Source organism: Phasianus colchicus, chromosome 14 (assembly GCF_987193195.1).
Source record: "Phasianus colchicus chromosome 14, bPhaCol1.hap1.1, whole genome shotgun sequence".
In the NCBI taxonomy this organism is placed as follows: Eukaryota; Metazoa; Chordata; class Aves; order Galliformes; family Phasianidae; genus Phasianus; species Phasianus colchicus.
This window is the reverse complement of record NC_143449.1, coordinates 8,924,619-8,939,664: the sequence shown is the minus strand read 5'-3', so window position 1 is coordinate 8,939,664 and position 15,046 is coordinate 8,924,619. Positions and strand designations below refer to the sequence as shown.

Sequence of the window (15,046 nt, the reverse complement as noted above, 5' to 3'; positions counted from 1 at the left end):
GCAAAGCCTCTCTCTGCCCAGGGGCTGCAATTAAAGATAACACCTACCTTAACATTCCTTAAAGGGGAAGCAAATTTTATCATTTACCATTTACAACAATTAGTCAGTGTTTCATCCAGAACATTTTCCTTCAGCACGTGATGCTAAGCATCAAGCTTTGACAGAAGCTGGTTTGCCACTTGCTGACAGTAGGTCCATGCAGTGCCAGAGGGCAATAAACTGTCACTCTGCAGCAGGACGGCTCCTCTGTCCTTGGTTTCTAAATCCATTAGCTGCCATTGGCATTGCCAAGGCTTTATTGGCAGCAAGGGATGAGCTTTATGAGAGGAGAGGTAATGAAGGGTAAAGGAGGAGGGAGGAGGGGAGGCTTGGGGCTCAGGTGGTCCATTTTCTGCTTGTGCCACTGAGAGCAGTGTCTGGGACTTCTCCAAGAAAATGGAAATACTGAGTCATGGACATCAAATCTCTTATTGTCAGAAGAGCAGTTTTGAGGGACATTTCCCTGGTGAAGCTGTCTTTTTGCTCAAAATGGAATAACTGTTCCAAAGCAGCATCTCCCACCCTTACATAGCTGGTCCAATAGCAGAAGACTCTCACACTGCAGAAGAACCAGGTCTGGGTCCCTACTAGCCTGACTCACATCAAGGACTGAAACATTCCGGCCGGGGAGATCTCGTATTTTGTTCATGGAAAGCCTCCAACACGCCTTGGCTTCTGCTCAGTGCCAAACTGCAGCACTTCTCAATTCTCCATCACTCTCTGCAAGACATTTCCTTCCCACTCAGTGCCTCTCCTGGTGTGACCTTGGGGAAATCGCTCACATCTGTGATTGGGCCCTGGTGTGTAGAATGAGGACAGTGACCTTGCCTGTCAATTCAGGTTACAGTTAGTCCATAGCAGAGATTCATTATTACAAAGGGGGTAAAATCATTTGAGGGAGAGGAGAGAGGTTCACAGACCAAGGGTACATCAGAAGTTAGGCCACTAGCAGGACGGTGATGGAGCGGAGAGCCATATGCTGCAGCCAGATGTGCTACAGCGTAATTAAAATAAACTTCTTTAAATTCCTGCATTCAATTTTATGTCCATTCAGCACTTTTTCATGCTTCCGTGGCTACAGTTTTGTGACTTTAACAGCTGTTGTGCTTTTGGCCCCGGTCCTGATGCATTCCTCTGGAGGGGGAGGCAATCAAGCATGATCCCCTCTACCTCCCTTACATATCGTCAGTGTGAACTCATTTCTGCCTCGGAGGCGCTTTTGATGCTAGGAAGGAGGGAAAGAATAAGAAAAGGACAAAAAGTTGTTTCTGTCCAGAGCTATGGAGCCTGTTACAGATGCAGGAAAGATGGTGGAAGTTGGGTGTTCATCTCCCGAGTCCCCTCATCCATCCTGCAGAGTGCCCATGAGGTCTTGGTGAGGTTCAGAATGGGCTGCCCGGGGCTGTGGTGGAGTCACTGTCCCTGGAGGCGTTCAAGAAAAGGGTAAATGTGGCACTAAGTGACATGGTCTAGAGCAGTCACAAGCATGGTTGGTGGTTGGACTGGGTGACCTTATTGGTCTTTCCAGCCTTAATGATTTTATGACTCTACGATCTTTAGGAAGTTTCTTGGTCTGTAAGTACAGTTTTACTCTCTGCAAGGGCAAAGGAGGTCACTGACCCATGTTTTGATATTTTTGATGGAAAGTGTTCAACATCATCATGATTTGTAGAGCTTATTCCAGCAGTCCTAGCATGCAGGTTGCCTAGCATTGCCATGGTATCGTTTCTGATGATAATCTAAGTGAGAAGCATGGCAGGGCTGACAAATGAGCATTGCAGGTGAGGTGAGGGCAAAGTCTGAGTCACCTTCTCTAGGAGTAGCTTGGCTTTGTTGTCAACATGCTCTCTATGGAAACACAATGGCAAATAATCAGGAGATGTAAGGGAACAAAAGCTTTCATGTTTCCAGCATCACTTTGTGGTTTATTTAGGTATGGGTTCAATCCACTTGGAAAACAAGTGGCATTTTGCTAATGGCAGTAAGGTGATGGTTGGATGGGAAATGAGTGAAATAAAGCAGAGATGGGGTTTGGGTGAGGTGACTGAATGAAATGTTTCCATTGCCCTCCTCCTGCCCAGATTCCAAAGCCTTGCACTGAAGGTCTAGCAGGGTGCTATGTGATAAGAATCCCTTGCCAGGACTTATCATCACTCCTAAGCCTGAGTCCAAAGCCTGGGGAATACAGAGCAGGGCTCAACCACTTCTGAGACCACCTTAGTGACTATTTAGCCAAGCTCCATTCATCATTATTTATTTCTTTCTAACCAACCCACTACTGTGGTGTGATAGACTATGTTTTCAAAGTTGCACAAAATTTGTCCTTTTCTTCAACCTAGAGGATGTCATATAGGCTATGACCATAATAGCTTGTGCTACGCCAGCAAGACTGAATCTTTGATACTGAAAATTAACACAACAGCCTATAGGAGGAAGCATTGTCCAGGGCTTGAAGCATAGGAAAGGTTGGAAGGATTGAGGTTTACTTATGACTTAGGATGTATGGTATTGGGAAAATAAAAACAAATAAATGGAATAAAGAAGAAAATAAAAGGGAAAAAAAATCAAAACAATAATCAGACTGCCATCTAATAAGCCTTGGCCTGCACACATTGCATGTGGGCTGGGTGCTCAGGGAAGGGAAATATTGGTGGCAAGGCTGATCTCCCCCTTCTTCATAAGCAGACACCTACAGATCTGTTCTTTCAGTGGGAAGAACCTGTGGACACAACACAAAAATCATAGAATCGTAGAATGGCTTGGGTTGGAAGGTACCTTAAAGATCATCTAGTTTGAATGCCCTGCCATGGGCTGGTTGCCACACACCAGATCAGTCTGCCCAGGGCTCCATTCAACCTGGCCTTGAAAGAGTCAAAATGAAACAATCAAATCACAGATCAGAAGAGGAAGAACAGCTGAAGTTCATCTTCACACCCATCACAAATTTGACCATGGGCAGAAACTCTGCAATCACAGATGTGCCTTTGCAAGACCGTGTGTTCCCCTTGCTATTAGGTGATTTGTGAGGTGTCCACAGGATTATTTTTTTTTTCTCATCTTTAGAATTAGAATTTAGAATTTAGAAGCTGGTGGGGCTGGCATGCCTTGTTTTCCCCATACCCCCCACCTTCACGCAGTCCCAGCCCCAAGCTGAGATGCAGCAAGCAATCTGCCAGCAAGGTTTGCAGAAAGCCTGGCTTGAGAACAGGCATGTGCAGAGCCAGATGGCATCTGCACCCCAGGGCACTGCGTTGGCAGAGCCCAAGGAACAGACTGTCTGCAGCAGGACTCACATAGGTTCCTCCCGCAACCCGCCTGCCATCTACCTTGGTTGAGACTTAGGTCCTTCTCATCTTATCAATCTTTCTTTTGCATGCTGCAAGCTCGGGTCTTACCACATAACACCTAAATATATCCCTTGTGAGTGAAAATCTGAGTGTGTGGAGAAAGATTTATATCTTCAGGTTGTTTCCAGCTCATTGTGTAAGTGATCTGCTTCCTAGAAACGCTGTGCAGGATGTTTGCTTTGCAAAGAGCACCCAAGTGCCTATATGAGAGTTACCCCATGTTCAGAGGTGCTCTGCAGCTTTCTAGAAGATGTTTCTACTCTGATCAGACCATTCCTAACCCTCCCTCCCTCTGGCAACCTCTGAACACTAAAAGTATAGTGAAATATTCCCAACCTTCCTAATTCCCATGTTCCAGCATTCTTCCCTAGCATTTTGCTCTGACAGCTGCAGTCCTATATCATGGTTTTAATTTGACAGTCTGAAGAAGGTCATGAAGAAAAGATTGAATGTTAGGAAAAACTCTGAAAGAGTGGTTGGACACTGGCACAGACTGCCCAGGGAGGTGGTGGAGACACTGTCCCTGGAGGTGTTTAAGAACTGTAGAGATGTGGTATTTAGAGACGTAGTTTCATGGATAGTATTGGTGGTAGATGGATTACATGATCTTAGAGGTCTTTTCCAACCTCAGTGATTCTATGATTCTAAAAGGCAGCGTGAGACATCTCTGCTTTAGGGCTGAGCACTTCCCAGGTGGCCATCCAGCTCCTCACTCCAGATGGGGAAATGAGATCAGTGTTACGCACGTTCTTGCTGCTGCTAACAAATACCACAGCAGGATGAGAACACAGCTCCAATTTTGTATTTCCGTCACCTCTGGAGTCACTGATGATGCTGATGTTGATTTCATCAGCACTGGAGATGATCTTAGAAGCCCCTCCTGCAGTGATGACACCAAACAAAAACTTACATCTTCAGCAACTCCCACATCTCGAGAGGAGTTTGCAGCCTGATCCCCATCTGCTTCTGATTCCTAACCATGCTTTGCCGCAAAGACATCTGAGCCTTCATAATGAAAAGCCAATTAAAGTGCACCATTAAGCTCAGCCTTTCGCCTTCCTTGTCCGAACCGATCTGTCATGGAAAGGACACAACTGTAGCACAAGTTGGCAGACGCTGCTAAAAATGGGAAAGATAAGATGTATAAGTAAATTATTGAAATGCCAGACTGAAGTCTAGTAGCCATGGCAAATGGAACCGTGACAGCTGGGGTCAGATGTATGTGGCTGCCTGCCCTCTGTCCCCAGAGCTGCAAAGCCACCTGAGCTCCTGGCCGAGCAGAAGCAGATTAACCACTTTTTATAGAAGCTGGCAATAGATGAAGTTCCGGGCTTCTTCTTCCAGGGGTGGTCACTTCCAGTTAACTTCATGTGTGTACGAGTCTGTGCCTCCCCGCAGACCTGCATGGCTCCTGGAGGAGAGGAGAGAGGAATGTCCCTGGGATGCCAGTGGGTTTATGCTGATCTGTGGGCAGCTAAAGATGGACAAGCATCCTCCTCCTGTCTGCCCATGATCCTCCACTACTCCCACTGACACTTGGAAATCCCTCAGTGGGATTCTATCAGCCTGCAGAGTGGGATCAGCAAGAGGAAAGCTGAGAGAAATACTGCGGGGATGAAGAAGAGAGAAGATCCCTGTGCTCAGCCTTCATTTGTGAATTTAACAGCAGCAGGATGGAATTTGAACCTGTGTGCAATCAGCCAGGCATTTCCGATGTACGTGGAATATGGGACTTTTCCTCCAACAAATATCAGTCACTCAAATAGTGTTTTCTCCCCATTGTCTCTAGATAAGAAACTGACTGAGCACATGTAGCACCATCAGTTCTCTGACAGCACCCCTCAACATGATGTAGCACAAGACCAGGACTTGTAACTGATTTTTTTTTTTTTCACTTTTTGCCTTCTTCGCTGAAAAAAAATAACAGAAAATGGGAAAACACTTGCCTTGTTTTCAGTCCTTTCAGTCCTTAAAATATACCCTTAAAGACTTTCCAAAGAACTGTGGGGTAGCACAATGGGGTTTAGCAATGCTCATGGTAACTGCAGATAGCAAGGCCCCCCAGTCTGCAAATGAGGAGGTCACGGCCCTGCAAGGCAAAACAAATTATGTCCAAGCTCAGAGAACATGAAGAGCTGAAAATAGCAGCCAGAAAGCTATGCCAGTGCCTTATTTGCAATCATCAAACCACATTTTCAGTAAATAACAGTGTGGATGCAAACAGTTACAAATTAAGCCCATTCCTTCCTTCTCCTGGGACATGGATGAATCATGTTCCGCTGCTGCAGTTGATAAAAGGCTTCAGAAAGTCAGAGAGGGACCCAAATTCTGTTTTATTTGTTCTGTAAGAACTTGTAAAGGCTGCTTTATGAAAACTCTTGGTGGTTTCTTCTGCACTCATTGCTTCTATGGTCCCAACCACCTTCCATTCCTGCAGAGCTTGTGCTTCACACCACTCGAGAAACGTCATCAGAGGCCTGGATGCTTCCCATGTCATCTCATGAAAATATATGCACCAACTTGAGTTTTGATAAAGCACTATAGAGACGTGGTGTGATTGCACTTGGATGGCCTTTTGAAGACAGCAGTGCTTCCCTGTTGGCAAAATGAGCCTAATCCATCTGAACACCAACTGGAGAGGAAAGAGCCATCTAATATTCAGCCTTCTGAACTTAATCTTCCAGGATGTTTTGGCACAGACATCAGGTAAAAACAGACCTTCACTAGTTTGCTGCATGCCTGGAGCCACGAGCTGAGCATCTAGGGCAAAGCTGAGTTTTTCCATTTCTTCCCAGGACATCAACAACAGCAATGCCAACTTGCCAAGGGTTGCAGGCAGAGGATTTCCAGTGAGGAGCCTCCCAGTCATTCCCCAAGGACAGCCTTCCAACTGCATTATCAAATTCAGGTTATTTTTAGGCTCTTTCCCTAAGGAAACAAGATTAATATGATTGCAGGGCAGGCACTCACATGTGTGTGCTGTGTGAGACAGTTTCCTTTGTCTCTGCCGTCTCCAATGGGTTTTGGGTTTTTTGTTTTTTTGGCAACTTCAGCTAAGTTTGATGGAATATCAGAAAGTCTCAAAATGACCACTTCCTGGCAAAGCTGGGGAAAGTAGTGGGCAGGATGGAGGAGAAACTTCCAGCAACCAAAACTTCCAGCAACCAAAAGCTAATATACTCCCCAGAGCTTCCCTCTTCACCTTTTCCTCTCCATATGGCCTACAGTGTTTCCCCACATTCATGGGGATGGGAAACAGACCACTTTCAAAGAGAGTGCTTCAGTTACACTGCAAGCAAAGCAATATCCATCATCTATCCATCCATCCATCCATGTATACACTCTTCCCTTCATCCACCCACCCATCCCTCCCTCCATCCTTCCATCCATCCACCCATTCATCCATCCATCCATCCATCCCTCCATCCATCCATCCCTCCATCCATCCATCCATCCCTCCATCCATCCATCCATCCATCCATCCATCCATCCATCCATCCATCCATCCATCCATCCACCCATCCATCCACACACCCACACAGTTCAATAGCCACCTCTTATCAAGCTACACAACAAACCGATGGAGAGGAATTAAACTCTTCGACCTCAACATCTTTTTCTTTTTAGTTCTATTGTTCACAGGTGAAATAGAATGTTGAAGTTTAAAAAGTAATTATAATGTTTTGAAAGTCCCTATTTCTCTTCCCAAATTTGTTGTTGTTGTTTTGCTTATTTCTTTCTTTAGTTTGGGGCGCTTTTTCTGAGCAAGGTCTGAACACCAGGTGAAGAAAAAATTACACTTTCTGCCCTTACAAAATTTGACAGATGTCACATAAATGAAATCGCAGATAATCTCAGGTCAGGGCTCTGCAGCTGCATTTTGCCTCACGGTGTCCTCATTAGGCCTGACATGGGTGTTGACACGGGTGAGGACAAAGCAGTGCATGGGGCTGTGGCTGCAGGGTTCTGCTGTCCCTGTGCATCCGGGGACATTTGGAACCCCATGGCGATGGGAGAGGGGGGTTGAAAGGGGTACAGATGTGGGAACACGGAGGATGGCTGAGGCCAGGCTGCAGGATGAGGGGCAGCCTGGCCATCGTTAGCCTGGGGACGCGTGTCACTTTGTGCGTGGTGCCATTGCAGTGTAGGTGCCACAGGGATTTCCCTGCAGGACGAGGGCATCAAGGACCAATCCCTAATTTGGAGGAGGACCCCCCTACGCCCGGAGCTCCCCAGTGCAGAGGGGGTGAGCAGCAAAGGGAGAAGGCGGGGAGAGAAGGCGGGGGCTAGGCGGGCCCGGGGCCGCCGGGGGAAGGCGCTCGCAGCTTTCCCGGCTATAAAACAGCGGGGCCAGAGCCGGGCAGGCAGAGCGGCACGGAGGGACAGCGCGGCGCGGAGCGGCACGGAGCGGCACGGAGCGGCACGGAGCGGCACGGAGCGGCACTGCTGGGCCCGCCCTGCCCGGCGGAGCGGAGGTAACGGAGGCGGCGGGGAACCGGGAACGGGAGCGACCCCGAAGCGCCAGCAGCCCCGGGAGCCGCTCCGGCTCCGCAGCCGCTGAGCACGGGGGGTGGTTTTGTATGTCCTCCCCACTGCCCTGTGCATATCCTCCCCCCAAAATGGTCTCGGACTCAAAGCCACCGAGGAGCAGACGCAGGAGAGGGGAGCCGGGGGGACTCCCGTTCCATCCCTGCCCGAGCTCAGAGCTCATTCTCACCAAAGTCCCTCTGCTATGAACTGGAAGGACACGCGGATGCAAAACTCAGCCTCGGCTCTCCCCACCGGCGAGTTTTGCCTTTGCCGTCCGATTTCTGTGTAATTCGAGTTGAGGATCCTTTGGTGCCGCTCTCACAGAGCCGTACGGCAGGAGATGAGGATGTGGCAGTGCTTGCTGATGTCCTGTGGATGCGGGACGCGGCCTCGCGGGGGGCTCAGCGACCTGAGAGCTGTGCTGGCATCACATCACACACAGAGCATCGGGCAGCACTACCAGGGTTGCTGCAGGGAAATCCCTTTTCCCTTCAGTCCCAAACTACTGCACAGAGTGTGGGCTGGACTGGGAGCCAGGTTTATGTGAATGCTAATTTGGGGTGTCCAGCAATGTTAAATAAACAGCTTGGCTGTGGAAAATGCATGACTGTGGGGTATCTGACCCATGGCTGGGTCTGCAGCGCAGTGCTTCACGGCTGGGGAGATCCCAGCAGTCCTCATCTTGGCCTGAGCCTCTATTGAGTACTTTCCAGGAGCGAGCATGGAGTAGGAGTGCCAACGGCACAGCCACTCTGTCCTGCATTTCTGACAGCCCTGTGGTTCATTAACTCCCCTCCTGCTCCCTTGGCATGCTAATCCAAGATAAGGATTAGAGAAGAGAGCTGACTTCCAGGCTGCCGCAGGGACAGGGCCTGATCTCATACTGCTCACAGGTGGAAAGGGAGTGTGATTGGGTTTGGGGTTGGCGGGACGACATTGGCTGGCAAGCTTAACCCGGGCGTGGTGCTGCTTTCTGTTGCAGGTGGGAAGAAGCAGTAGCTCACAATGGCCCTGGCGGACAGCGCGGGCTGTGCCAAACCCAGCGAGGATTTGCCTTTCCCTGAAATCATTGAGCTCAATGTGGGCGGACAAGTCTACATCACCCGGCACCCCACCCTGATCAGCGTGCCGGGCTCACTGCTCTGGGAGATGTTCACGCAGAAGAACGTCCGCTCCTTGGCTCGTGACAGCAAGGGTCGCTTCTTCGTGGATCGGGACGGCTTCCTCTTCCGCTACATCCTGGATTACATGAGGGACCAGCAGCTGGTGCTGCCCGAGCACTTCCCGGAGCGCAGCCGGCTGCAGCGAGAGGCTGAGTACTTCATGCTGCCTGAGCTGGTGAAGATGCTGGCCCCCAAGCTCAGCAAGCAGAATTCACTAGGGGACGACCCGTGCCAAAGTGACCCCGAGGAGCTGTCCCCCAGCGCTGACACCGCCCGCAGCCTGACCGCTGCCAGCGCCGCGCTCCACAGTACCGGGGCAGGAGGTGCCGGGGGCACGGGCACAGCAGGCGCTGCTGGCCCAGACATCCGCAGGGCCGGGTTCATCACCATCGGCTACCGCGGCTCCTACACGCTGGGCAGGGACAGCCAGACGGATGCCAAGTTCCGCCGGGTGGCGCGGATCATGGTCTGCGGCAAGACGTCGCTGGCCAAGGAGGTTTTTGGGGATACCTTGAATGAGAGCAGGGACCCAGACAGGCCTCCGGAGAGGTACACCTCCCGGTACTACCTCAAATTCACCTTCCTGGAGCAAGCCTTTGACAAACTGGCCGACGCTGGCTTCCACATGGTGGCTTGCAACTCCACAGGCACCTGTGCCTTCGCCCACGACCAGACAGACGACAGGATCTGGACCTCTTACACCGAATATGTTTTCTATCGTGAGTGACACCAAAAATAAACACCTGCCCAACCACCGAACGCCAACTCTCCCTTTCCTCTCCTGTTGCCTTTAGAAGGTAGACATCCGTCCCCTGAATCCCAGCGTTCCCTTTTTGTCTCCTTTTTGAGTTTGTTCTTGGGTTTTTTCCCCTCCTTCCTCCACTTCGAACCTGTTTGGCTCCTCCTTGTAGCAGCTGTTGACCACCAGACTCCTTCCCTCTCTCCAAATCCTGCAGTAGCTCCCAGCCCTCCCGGACGTGTGGACTTGGACACTGCCACAGCGTGGGTTTTGGGTGGGAGGAATGGGACACCAAACTGTGCCAGGATCCCATCTATGCCAGGATCCCATCTGCCCAGGATCCATCTGTGATGGATACTGAACTCGGCTCTCATGCTCTGTGCCCTGCAGCCAAGCGGGACCATGCTGCAGACACCATGTTTGAGCATCTGAGGAGCTCAAGTGTTGGGTTAAGGACGTGGAGAAAGGTGGGCAGCAGAGAGGAGGGCAGCTGGAGGGAAGATGCAGCCTCACATCATGGATATTTTGCCATTAGCCCCTGTAAGCAGCTTAGCGTTTCAACTGTCGGTGCTGGGGAAGGTTAGCTAAAGCCACACCCTCACCCTGTGTCAGGGTTTCTGGTTCTGGCATCACTGCTGCCCTGGGGTGCCTCAGTGGGGGGGATCGGGGTGGGTAGGGACTGAGATGCTTGTTGGGGGGAGGCGGGTGGGGGGAGGCTTGTTACTGTAGGGCGTCAAATGCTTACACATCCCTCAAAGTCCTTGGAGGGCTGTCCAAAATGTGCCCTCCCCTCTCTGCAGGCTGCAGGGGGATGGGTTAGGATTGTACTGGAGGCATCATCTGGGCTCAGTGCTGTAGGTCCAAAGGAATAATTGCCAAATGTGAATACTGTTGCACTTTGGGCAGTCTCTCTGAAGGTCTCTCCACTCGCAGCTCTCTGCAGCCTGTCAGGGCTGGCTGCTGCTTTGCTGGGCGATGTGTAATAAAGGAACAAAACCCACTCGCCCGTGTGTGCGTCTGCAAGGAGGTTTGTGTGTGCACCCGGGGGGGTTGCTTGAGCAGGGCAATGGGTGATGTGCATCAGTGCATGTGTTCAAACTCAAATCTTCCTCTCTTTGCCCCTTTCCTCCTCTTTGGGCCCTCCCAGCTGGACCACAGCTCCCAGTCCTGCAGGCATGCTGATGCGATCCCAAATGACCCGCTGTCTTCCCCTGGTCCATCCCCTGATCCCTCCCCATGGCTGTGCTGGATCTCAGCATCCCAGCACACACCTCCCTGCCTTGTTTCTCATCTCCTCGAGCGGCAAGAGGTGAAGCCCTGGGTTAGGGAGCTTTGCCAGCTGGATGCGAGCCAAAGAGTCATTTCTGCCCAGGGTTCAGCCAGGAGGGAGGCTTGCAGCTGGTTTCCAGAGAAGCAGGAGGGCTGAAGCCCTCTGGCATACAGGGATAGCTACAACTTTACGGCGAAGCATTCTGTGTGAAGCAGAAGGTGAAAGCGCTATTTTTATAAGGGCACATTCCTCATTGCAACAGCACTTTAAAGAGGAAATTACAACCAGCTTGCAAAAGAGAAAAGGGAACTTTAGCTCTTCAGAGAGGGTGAAGGGCAGAATTAAAATCCTTTTACACAGGGGAGGACGGACACCGTTTAGTTGGTGGGCTTTTTTTAAACTAAAGATTTTCTTTTTTAAGCAATTAGAACTGATTGGAAAAAAGAAATTGCTGCCTTATGAGTAATGCCAGTGTTAAGATATTTGCTTTTCCCCTTTGGAACTGATCTGAAAAAATGGATCTCTTGGGATAAAGTGTTTTTCCCAGTTGGGAAACCATAATAACAAAGTCAATGTGGTGTCAATCTGCAGGGCTGTGTGATGTGGGCTGTACCCCGTGCAAAATATGATTGGAGCAGAATGGTTTTGCATCATATGAAAACTGATGCTTTATGTAAAAATACTGTTGCTGAGGTCTAACTCTCTCAGCTCTGACAAATTTGGGGCTGTTTCTCTTTATTTTCTTTGAATACATCCAGTAATAGAAAGAGCGTGCTTTTGCTACAGCCCATGGCTGGGAGGAGAGCCTGGTTAATTGGATCCTTAGGAGAAACAATGTGCATAGAAGTGGTGGTGCAGAAAATCATCTGATCGACGTTGTTATCCTCTGAGCCATCACAGCAAGTCACTCAAGCAGGGCAAAAAGAAGTGGGTGGCTGAGGGCAGGGGGGAAGCTCTCTTTCACCAGGGTTTCAAGGAAAAAGGGCAGAAGGTGCTTTCCTGGTGTCACCTCTTTTGCCTGCTACTTCTTCTCCTGAGCATTTCTGCTCAAAGGAAGCATTGGGTCTTGCTCAGTTTGCTTCCCTCGAGCTTGCTGGACCTGGAGGTGATCTTTGCCTTCCTAGGAGAGCAGCCCTGTTCTTCATTCATCCCCAGGGCTTCGAGAAGGAGCTGACTATCCCAGCTCAGTGGTGGGTGCCTTTGCTGGCACCTTCATGGATGGGCACGTGGGCTATGCGTGGGCAGACCAACTGCTGTCAGCATCCGTAGTAAATCAGGATGGGTTGCACGTGTGTTGGGGGATTAGTCATGTGTTTGCAGAAGTCCCCAGCCAGGAGGTATCCCTGTGATTCTTTCAATCTGACCTGCCTTGAGTCGTCATCAGCTTTCCTGAAGGGAGCCCTGCTGTGAATGAGAGGTGGGGACTGCATTAAGATAGATGCATACAAGCCAATCCATCCCTATGTTTGACAGGTTGATGGTTGGACTCGGTGATCTTAACGGTCTTTTCCAGCCTTAATGATTCTATGATTCTATATGCCAGACCACCTGCTTTGCGGGTGGGTTTGAGCATGCCACAAGAAGCCCACAACCTCCCAAGGTGGCCTCAGTGAAGTATGGGATCCCTCACGGAGGAACATGGAGCACGGTGGGTGAGAGCATCCCTTGGGACAGTGGTTGCTCTCACCACAAAGCTTCCCCAAGCTGCTGCAGCAGCTGCTGAGTTTCAGAAGCCAGGGCTCTGTGTTCAAGGGGGGAGGCTGAGCTTTCAAAGCTTGTTTTCCCGCTGAGGGATAATGTAACTCACCCTTTCATTTAGAGGTCCCTAGAAAACCATCCATCCTAAAATAATATCACTCATTCAAATAAGTGGGAAGGTGAACCCATGGGTCTGCATTCCCAGGCAAGCGCCCTGCCCACAAATTGCTGGTTATTGCTCTCTCGGCGTCTTGTTCTGCACAACAATGCAGATCTGAGCAGCCTGCCCTGTGAAACAAAAGCCAAATCCCATCTGTTTCCATCAGACACTTCTGCCACCATGATAGAACATCTGAAACATTTTGTTTCTGGGTCTGTTTTCAGCCCCTCCATGAGGGAGCACTTTGGTTGCAGAAATGCCTGGTTGTTTCAGAAGCTCTGCTCTGTCCTGCCAGGATGCAATAAGGATGGAGGAGATCAATATCTGTGGCTAGGGAGAGGATAAGGAGGTCTTTACAGGGGTCCTTGCCTCCTGAAAGAGCAGAAGACAGAAAGGTTAGATGCAGAATCCCCATCTACCACCTGGAAATCCCAACCTGGAGGAGACCTGAGACTGCTCAGCACATCAGAAGATGGAGAGCTGCATAAGCACTTTACCAAAGGAAGCTTGTTCAGTCTGTGCTGACAGCTTTTTCTGAGCTTAAGCTGGTGACTTTGTGACTTGCAGATGATTTTCTTGAAAGGTTTTTCAGTTAAAAAGGTTTTGCATAGTCCATAGGTTGTAGATGATTGGGAGTTATCACCCCACCTCCCTGGGAGAGCTGTGCAGTATCTGATTGAAAAATGTTCTTGCAAACAGGCTACAACAGATTTCATCTAAATGAAGCTCAACCTCATAGAACAATTACTACATCCCAGCTGTGTGTCCCCTTTCCCTCCTTACCCTTTTCCAGGCTTGAGGCACTGTGCTGCAGGGCCCACTTTGCCAGCACTACCTTTAACATGACTCCTAAGGATCCCAACATCCCAGGCAGCAAGATGAATCTTCCATCAGAAATCCATTTTCCCCCTGTTCAGATAATACTCTGGAGAACAGAAAACTTCACTCAGCCCCACAATTTACTTCCAGTCCCAAACTGGATGATGTGATTCAGCAGGAGGCAGATGAACATGACACCATTATGGAGGATAAGCTCAGCTCTTTGCTGCATGCCACCCTCTCTTGCAATTCTAATCAGGGACATAAAGAGCATTAAGAAAAGCATTTGTGTGCAAAACACAAATCAGCTGGCAGGGGGTACTGGAGGAGCTGTACAAGCCCAGCCTTCCTGGATGAATTTAGGAGCTTTGGCAAATGCTAGTGAGGGACTAACAGGCAGGAATGGCATCACGTTTCTGGTAGTTGAAGCAAGTGAGATGAAATTGGCCTCATCATGGTCCTCTCCTATCATCACTGAGAGGACCTCTAAGCGAGGCAGGGAGGAGGAAAACACACTGCATCCTCTTTTTCCATGGCTGAGGTCCTTGGTATGTTCTCTCAAGCTGATGCCATGGCTGACTTCATGCTAGAGTCAACGCCTGAGGACAGGAACCACATCAAGGCCACCACAGCTCATTCTGACACCCAGGGCCTTTCAGAGAGCTCTTTGGTTGGCACTCCAATGCCCAGCTTCCTCCAGTCCCCTTCCCCTGCCCAGACATGAGCTCAACCCTTAAGCAACAAAAGCACACGAGAGAACAGACCTTGTGTGTTCCCTGCTTTACGTGAGCTGTACAGGCAAGCAGCCTGCTGAACCCTTGCAGGATATGAAGAGACAGTTATTTTTGTCACCATGGAGGCAGCTGGAGTATCAAAGATGCTCCGATGGTTAAAGCTTATTATTTGAGCCACAGATGTTGCCAGACTGGCTCTGAGCACCCACACTACAGCTCTGGGATTTGCACTCCTAAATGCCCAATGGACATAAGAAATGAATTATTCTTCAAAGTGGGGAGAGGAGGGCAAAGGAGGCAGTGCTGGTGCTGGTGCAGTGCAGGTGTCTACTGTTCCCGAGGTCTGATCAGACGGGTGATTGAACAGCAGAGGTTTCTGAAGCCTGAACGTCCCTGCCCTGATTTAAGCCTACTCTTGCTAGTTCAAATCACAGCAGTTTCTTACCCCTGTACAGCCAGCCGCCTGCTTTTCATTATAAGCTTCAGCCAGATGCTATTGATCAAGCAGCCAGGACAGCAGAGCTCCAAGCTTGAACTGCTGAGTGTT

The 15,046-nt window shown here is 49.9% G+C and overlaps 1 protein-coding gene across 1 annotated transcript; it reads left to right on the top strand.

Moving 5' to 3' along the window:
* The first annotated feature begins 7,743 nt into the window (after window positions 1-7,743).
* On the top strand, window positions 7,744-10,818 carry LOC116229723 (BTB/POZ domain-containing protein KCTD12-like). Its single transcript, XM_031594396.2, has 2 exons — window positions 7,744-7,861; window positions 8,899-10,818. The coding sequence occupies exon 2, from the start codon at window positions 8,922-8,924 to the stop codon at window positions 9,804-9,806; it is 885 nt and encodes a 294-aa protein (XP_031450256.1). The 5' UTR covers window positions 7,744-7,861; window positions 8,899-8,921; the 3' UTR covers window positions 9,807-10,818.
* The last annotated feature ends 4,228 nt before the right edge of the window (window positions 10,819-15,046 follow it).

Coding starts and splice junctions, on each gene's coding strand:
- LOC116229723 (XM_031594396.2), top strand. CDS start 8,922: ATGGCCCTGGCGGACAGCGCGGGCTGTGCCAAACCCAGCGAGGATTTG.